At 46.6% G+C, this 8,249-nt stretch overlaps 1 protein-coding gene across 2 annotated transcripts in view; it reads right to left on the bottom strand.

Annotated features, from left to right (window-relative positions):
* The window catches only part of RAB10 (RAB10, member RAS oncogene family), a 114,317-nt gene extending 106,131 nt beyond the window's left edge, over positions 1–8,186 (bottom strand). For both annotated transcript variants that reach the window (XM_017876863.1, XM_017876864.1), the window contains exon 1: positions 7,309–8,186. In XM_017876863.1, the coding sequence (XP_017732352.1) occupies positions 7,309–7,435 (127 nt within the window). In that variant the 5' untranslated portion in view covers positions 7,436–8,186. The remainder of the gene's footprint in view (positions 1–7,308) is intronic.
* Between the last annotated feature and the right edge of the window lie 63 nt (positions 8,187–8,249).

Below are 8,249 nucleotides of genomic sequence, written 5' to 3'. Positions count from 1 at the left end.
ACCTTGTGATCCGCCCGTCTCGGCCTCCCATAGTGCTGGGATTACAGGCTTGAGCCACCACGCCCGGCCTACCAACTTGATTTCTTACATGGAACCCAGAGACTCCAATTCCCAATGAAAAATATTCCCTGTGAAAAAAGGAATAAGCCTAGTGGTGGAGAAAGGATTAATTACACTGAAAGGTAGCACATCCAATATATAAACAGCCCACTAAAAACCTGTGCTTTGAACTTGTAATTCCCCCATCACTAAGTAACGCATTCCTGAGCTCATACTACCAAGATGGTTATGGTCAAATTAACAACTGAAACCTTCTCATCCAAAAGTTGTAACTCTCTTAAGACTATTTTTCAAACAACCTTTCAATTTTTTTCTTTTCTTTTTTTTTTTTTGAGACGGGGTTTTGCTCTTGTTGCCCAGGTTGGAGTACAATGGCGCGATCTTGGCTCACCGCAACCTCCACCTCCCAGGTTCAAGCGATTCTCCTGCCTCAGCCTCCCAAGTAGCTGGGATTACAGGCATGCGCCACCACGCCCAGCTAATTTTGTATTTTTGGTAGAGACAGGGTTTCACCACGCTGGCCAGGCTGGTCTCGAACTCTGACGTTAGGTGATCTGCTTGCCTTGGCCTCCCAAAGTGCTGGCATTACAGGCGTGAGCCATTGCACCCAGCCCCAACCTTTCAATTGCTAAGAGCAGTCTTGCCCTATTAAGCCAAACAGTTAACATTCCTTTTTTTTTTTTTTGAGTCAGAGTCTCACTCTTGTCGCCCAGGTTGGAGTGCAGTGGTATGTGCTCGGCTCACTGCAATCTCCACCTCCTGGGTTCAAGCAATTCTTCTGCCTCACAGCCTCCCAAGTAGCTGGGGCAACAGGCACGCACTACCACACCTGGCTAATTTCTGTATTTTTAGTAGAGATGGGGTTTCACCGTGTTGGCCAGGCTGGTCTCCAACTCCTGACCTCTGCTGATCCACCTGCCTCAGCCTCTCAAAGTGTTGGATTACAGGCGTGAGCCACTGTGCCTGGCCACAGCTAATATTCATAAGTCCGATCCCAATCTACTTCATATAATGATCAGAAAGTAGGTAAAAAGGAAAAATTTTAAATAAGCTACCCCCAATTCATATTAAGAGGATCCTGATTGTACCACCTGTCTGCCTACCTGCCTGCCTTCATTAATTATTTATGGTGCATCCATTAAGTGCAGGTACTCTTCTAGGTGTTTAGCACACATGAGGGAAAAAAAAAAAAAGACAAAGATTTCTGCCCTTGTGCAACTTATATTCTGGTGCCCTTGGATGCGTTTTGAGATCGGTTGAGTATAACATACCAGTAATTTGTTTTTTGCAGCAGTCTCCAATAAATCTGACCATTTATATAACACAATTTCTAATATGGATGCATGAGAATTCAAAATATATAGAAAAATTCAAATACAGTAGTCTTTGTGAACACCTCCTAAAAATCTATAAAAAATATTTCTTCAAAAAACCAATAGCCAGTAAGAAACTTAAATGTCTGCACCTAAAACAATGAGGGCCTGCCTTATTTTGGCAGTCAGGTCCTTCTGAACACCTGCAAGATAACTACTTCTCTACAAACCTCAGGATGTTTTTTGTTTTTGTTTCTTCACACAGAATCTCGCTCTGTCACCCAGGCTGGAGTGCAGTGGTGTGATCCAAGCTCACTGCACCCTTGAATTCCTGGACTCAAGTGATCCTCCCACCTCAGCCTCCCCTGTAGCTACAGGATCAAGCCACCATGTCCTGCTAATTTTTTGTTTTTGCAGAGATGAGGGTCTATGTTGCCCAGACTGGTCTCAAACTCCTTACCTCAAGTGAACTTCCCAACTCAGCCTCTCTAAGTGCTGGGATTACAGGTTTGAGCCACCATGCCCAGCCCTCAGGATGTTTTAACAATCAAGTGACCACTCAAAAATTTAATCATAATTTATACTTAGAGAATGTTCTAGATTTTAAAAACCCAGCCAGACATGATGGTGCTTGCCTGTAGTCCCAGCTACTTGAGAAGCTGAGGAAGGAAGATTGCTTAAGCCCAGGAGTTCGAGGCTACAGTGAGCTATGATTGCACCACTGCACTCCAAGCTGGGTGACAGAGTGAGATTTAATCTTTTAAATAACAACAACAAACCCTAGTCACTTGGTAAAATTTAACACATTCCTAAAAGTAGTCTACTTTCAAAGTATTTCTAGTCATCTGCACACTGACCAAGTGGTTACTTAACATTGTTCAGACATGTACCATCCAGTATGGTAGCTACTAGCCACATGTAGCTATTAATCACTTGAAATATGCCTCTTTAAAATGTATGTTTTCGTTACATAATATACATCCATGTAGAAATACGCCTAATCTGAAATGAGATGTGTTGTAAGCATAGCTTACAAACCAGAGAAAAAGAATGTGAAATATCTCAACAATTTTAATTTTTTTTTTTCCTACAGACAGGGTCTCACTCTGTTGCCCAGGCTGGTCTTGAACTCTTGGGCCCAAGCAATCCTCCCACCTCAGCCTGCCAAAGTGCTGGGATTACAGGTGTGAGCCACTGAGCCTGCCCTCAACAATTTTTAAATCTTGATTACACAATAAAGTAACATTCTAGATATGAGTTAAAATACATAATTAAAATTTACTTTATAGGCCGGGCGCGGTGGCTCGAGTCTGTAATCCCAGAACTTTGTGAGGCTGAGGTGGGTAGATCATCTGAGGTCAAGAGTTCTTGGCCAACCTGGCCAACATGGTGAAACCGCGTCTCTACTAAAAATACAAAAAAATTAGCTGGGCGTGGTAGTGGGCACCTGTAATCCCAGCTACTAGACAGGCTGAGGCAGGGAGAATTGCTTGAATCTGGGAGGCAGAGGTTGCAGTGAGCCGAGATCATGCCACTACACTCCAGCCCGGGCAACAGAACGATACTCCGTCTCAAAAAAAAATTTTGTTTTACTTTTTAAAACGTGACCATTTGGCCAAGTACAGTGGCTCACACCTGTAATTCCAGGATTTTGGGAGGCCAAGACTCCATCTCAAAACAAAAAAAAAAGTGGCTATTAAAAGTAATATATGTGGCTCACATTATTTCTTTTGAACGGCACTGGTTAAACGCAATGGTAAACTACTTTTTTTTTTTTTGAGACAGAGTCTCCCTTTGTTGCCCAGGCTGAAATGCAGTGGCACTATCTCGGCTCACTGCAAGCTCCGCCTCCAGGGTTCACGCCATTCTCCTGCCTCAGCCTCCCGAGTAGCTGGGACTACAGGCGCCCACCACCACGCCACGTGGTGTATCACCGTGTTAGCCAGGATGGTCGTGATCTCGTGACCTCGTGATCCGCCCACCTCGGCCTCCCAAAGTGCTGGGATTACAGGCATGAGCCACAACACAAAAATACCATAAATGGTATTTTAAACCTGTGGACAGAGCTAACATATGAATGTGTTCAAGCTGTACTCAGAATCATTTATTTTCTCAACTTGCAGTATTCAACATCTTATATATGAAAACATTTTTATCCGAAAGTATGAAAATGTCAGAGTCTAGGCCGGGCTCGCGGTGGCTCGTGCCTGTAATCCCAGCACTTTGGGAGGTTAAGGCGGGTGGATCACCTGAGGTCAGGAGTTCAAGAACGGCCTGACCAAAACTACTTAATTTTTGCCTACTAAAACTACATAATTGGCCAGGCGTGGTGGCGTGATCCTGTAATCCCAGCTATTCAGGAGGCTGAGGCAGGAGAATCACTTGAACCTGGAAGCAGAGGTTGCAGTGGGCAGAGATTGCGCCACTGCACGCCAACCTGAGCAACAAAAGCGAAACTCCATCTCAAAAAAAAAAACAAGAGGGCGGGCATGGTGGTTCCCACGTGTAATCCCAGCACTTTGGGAGGCTGAGGAGGGCAGATCACCTGAGGTCAGGAGTTCGAGACCAGCCTGGCCAACATGGTGAAACCTCGTCTCTACTAAAAATACAAAATTAGCCAGGTGTGGTGGCATATGCCTATAATTTCAGCTACTTGGGAGACTGAGGCAGAAGAATCACTTAAGCCAGGGAAGTGGAGGTTGCAGTGAGCCAAGATCACACCATTGCACTCCAGCCTGGGCAAAAAAAAATGAAACTCCATCTCAAAAAAAAAAAAAAAGAAATTGTTTAGCAGAGCACCAACAAACACTTGGGTACCACAGGTGCAGGATGTTCAATCCATAAAATAACATGTTCTGCCACACCTCCACAGCAGAAGAGTCACATATTCTATATATAGCTAATATAATATGCACTGTGCTCCTACAAAGTGCCTGGCCCTGGCACCATGTGAAGTGCTTTACTCTCATTAACTCATAAAATTCTCACAACTACCCTATGTGGTAGATACTACGACTGACATTTTTTTTTTTTTTCAGACGGAGTTTCACTCTTGTTGCCCAGGCTGGACTGCAATGGCGCGATCTCGGCTCACCACAACCTCTGCCTCCCTGGTTCAAGCGATTCTCCTGCCTCAGCCTCCCGAGTAACTGGGATTACAAGCATGCGCCACCACGACCAGCTAATTTTTGTATTTTTAGTAAAGATGGGGTTTCTCCATGTTGATCAGGCTGGTCTCGAACTTCGGACCTCAGGCAATCCGCCTACCTCGGCCTGCCAAAGTGCTGGGATTACAGGCATGAGCCACCGTGCCCAGCCTTATTAACACTTTTAAAGAGCCTGAAGCCAAGAGAGGTTAAGTAATCTGCCAAAGTTGCACAGCTAGTAACCTGTGGAAACAAGATTCCAACCCAGCAGACTTGATCCAAAATCATCACACATCTTCCCAAGTAAAAGGAATACAAAAATATTATACCATTATCTTATAGGACTGAGTTTTAGTTGGGGGGCATGTACCCTTTACAAAAAGATTGGAGTAGACAGAGTTAATGTTTTGCTTCCTACTCTCCATCCACACTGTTCCTAAGGACAAAGTTGACCACATAACCGGGCGTGGTGGTTCAAGCCTGTAATCTCAGCACTTTGGGAGGCTGGGACGGTGGAGTGCTTGAGGTCCGGAGTTCAAGAGCAGCCTGACCAACATGGTGAAACCTAGTCTCTAATAAAAATACAGAAATTAGCCAGGCATGGTGGCCGGCACCTGTAATCACAGCTACCTAGGAAGCTGAGGCAGAACCCTGAGGCGGAGGTTGCAATGAGCCGAGATCACACCACTGCGCTCCAGCCTGGGCGACAGAGTGAGGTTCAGTCTCAAAATAAATAAATAAATAAATAAAGTTCACCACATGAATTAAATCCTCAACCTTACTATACATTTGTTCTATGCTCCCTTTTTCAGAAAGGCCCTATCTCATCCCTCTGACTCAATTTCTATTAGTCCTCCAGACTTCATTTATTTATTATTATTTTTTTGAGACTAAGTCTCATTTTGTTGCCCAGGCTGGAGTGCAGGGACACAATCTCAGCTCACTGCAACCTCCGCCTCCCAGGTTCAAGCCATTCTCCTGCCTCAGCCTCCTGAGTAGCTGGGACTACAGGCACCTGCCACTACGCCCGGCTAATTTTGTATTTTAGTAAAATGGGGTTTCACGATATTGGCCAAGCTGATGTTGAACTCCCGACCTTGTGATCTGCCCGCCAAGGCCTCCTAAAGAGCTGGGATTACAGGCGTGAGCCACAGCACCGGCCCAGACTTCATTTTAGGTATCATCTATATGTAAGACTACTCAAACTCCTCACGATTTAGACTAGGCACTCTTCCTCCCTATGCCTACTACTGTAGCATCTTACTGGAATGCTCCTCAAGGGGTCTGCTGTATTCATCATTTATTCTCAGTGCCTAAGAACAGTGCCCAGCATTAGATGCTCAATAAATATTTGCTGACCCATCTGATCACCTAACCCCAGCCAGCTATAGCTAAAAGTGGAGTGTTAAAAGCAAACTTAGTGCTAGGGAAGTGCTAGCGCTAAGTGCTAGTATTCTCTAACCCACAAGTTAGAGAACAAGCTCTAAGTTTCATGAAATTTATGACAAACCAAGAAAACAGTATGATACTCTGGAAATAAGGACTATGATAATTTGCCTCCCAAAAAAGGTGAGCAAAATAAAAATCTATTTAAAAAATGACTTGTCCAATTCAATTTCTGTAAAATTTATTTTGTGAGAATGAAACAGCTGATATTTGTCACAAAAGAAAACCCAAACCAAATATTTCAGTAACGCTATATAAATTGCTCCAAATCAGCTTAATTTTGACAATTCCCAGAGTTCAAAGACAACTGCAGTTGCTTTTTAAAATCGTCTCAATATAAAATTACATTTAAATATGGGTTCAACTGCACCGCCACAATGCTGAGAGCCACGTGTCTTTTAAGAAATGTTTTGGGGAGCGGATGGGTTTCACAATTAATAAAGCACAATTAGCGTCAGCGCCACTTAAATTTTCTACCCAGATTCAAAAGGGACTTTCCTAGAGCTTTCCCTTTCCCTTTCCTAAACGGGAAATTCGATTAAAAAGGTCACTCTTCAGCTCTTACTTCCACACTAAGTAATTCTGAAACACGGTGAAAGTGCATTGTAAGTCCACAGGGCTATGACTGGCAAAATACTTTCCTGTAAATACTAGAGTCAAATAAGACAGAAGAGGGAACTTGACTTCACTCCGTTGGGTTTGAGGACAGAAACTGATCATCTCCCTCAGATTACTGCTTCTGTTGATGTCTCGAAAAGCACTGAGGCAAATAAGCCAGAGTCCCGCCCCAAGCGCGAAGAGCCTCCGATTGTTTGACACATCAATGAATTAGTCAATGAGGGCAACTCACTTTTCCCTTCTAATTTACCTTAATTATTCTTCTCAGAAACCCTCAAGTTTACTCTAAGTTATGACCATATGGAATCTTCTCTTTGCCCCAAAGTATAAATTCAGGCCTTTCCCAAATAGCTAGTACTGCTTCAATCGCAACCACTGAAATAAATACTTTAAAAATATCACACATCTAGTAATTCCATGCAAATGTGGAAAAAGCCAGTCCAGTCGCCTGAAGAAATAAGGTTCTGGAACACGGTTAAATGATGCATATTTTGTAACAGAAGGCACTGAGCATAGTGGAAGACTCGAAAGCAAAAGACCGGATGGAAATCATGGGAAGACCCCGCCCCAGTAAGCTCGATGCCGATTCAAACACTAACTTGGATCTGTCGTTTGGAATCGGAATCACTGAAACAAAGGCGTATATTACGGGAAGCAAGATGTCTGGAGTAAAATAAACGGTTTGCAGCTACCGAGACTGTACACCGTCCTCCCACAGGTCTTACCTATGGTGGAAATAAAGGTAGTATTGAAGGCATCATCCGAAAAACGAAAAAGGACGCAGGTCTTCCCCACTCCCGAATCCCCGATCAGGAGCAGCTTGAAAAGCAGGTCGTACGTCTTCTTCGCCATTGGGAGGAGCGGCTCGGGTTCTCGCCGCCGGCGGCCCCAAGGGATCGGTCCCTCTCACTACGGCCAACTCCTCACTCGGGCGTTCTCAGGCCGGAGGACCAGGGAAGCGTGGGAAAAAGGCAGGCTTGAGAGGGCGCGGGCGACCTACGAACAGCTTCGGGGAAGCCCAGACAGTGGCGGCGTCCAGTGCCTCCGAGGGCGGCGACCGCGGCTCCGCAGCCTCTCCCAGCCGCTCCGCCCGGTTCCGGGGAGTCGGTCGGGACAAAATGGCCTCCCCTCCCCCCTCAGGGCTTCTCGGCCGGGACGCTCCCACGGGCGAGCGAGCAAGCCTGCTCTGCCGTCGAGGAGGCGCGGCGGGCGTGAGGACAGTCTCTCTCCCGAGCAGAAACTCCGCGATAGCACGCGGCGAGGGCAGCGAAGAAAGACCCCCAAGTCGACGAGCTCAGTTACATAGCCCCAGGAAACCAAGCCGCCCCGGCCAGAGCCACCTTTTCCCCGTGCCCTCTCACGCCGGCGTGCGCGCTGCCTGAGACGCACGCAAGGACGTACGCCCGCCCTTCCCTCGCGCCCCAGCCCTGCGGTTCGCCTCTGCGCACGCGCACAAGAGGGCACGGGGCGCGCCGAAGGGCAGAGTGGAATGCTCGGGTATCCAAGCCTCAGTCTGAGGCTGGACCCAGAGGGGAGAAGGGAGGGGCGAGAGAGGGCGAGGCCGCGGGCGCGCTCCCTGTGGCCGCCTGATAGGGTGCGCGGCGTTACGAGCACGCCCCGCGGGAGCCGCTGCTTAGTGACTGCGCAAGCGCAGCCCCCCACCCCC

The sequence above is a fragment of the Rhinopithecus bieti genome, unplaced genomic scaffold, assembly GCF_001698545.2.
Source record: "Rhinopithecus bieti isolate Rb0 unplaced genomic scaffold, ASM169854v2 scaffold_7681, whole genome shotgun sequence".
NCBI classification, from domain to species: Eukaryota; Metazoa; Chordata; class Mammalia; order Primates; family Cercopithecidae; genus Rhinopithecus; species Rhinopithecus bieti.
Note: the sequence above shows the minus strand (reverse complement) of the source record. Positions and strands in the feature narration are given on the sequence as shown.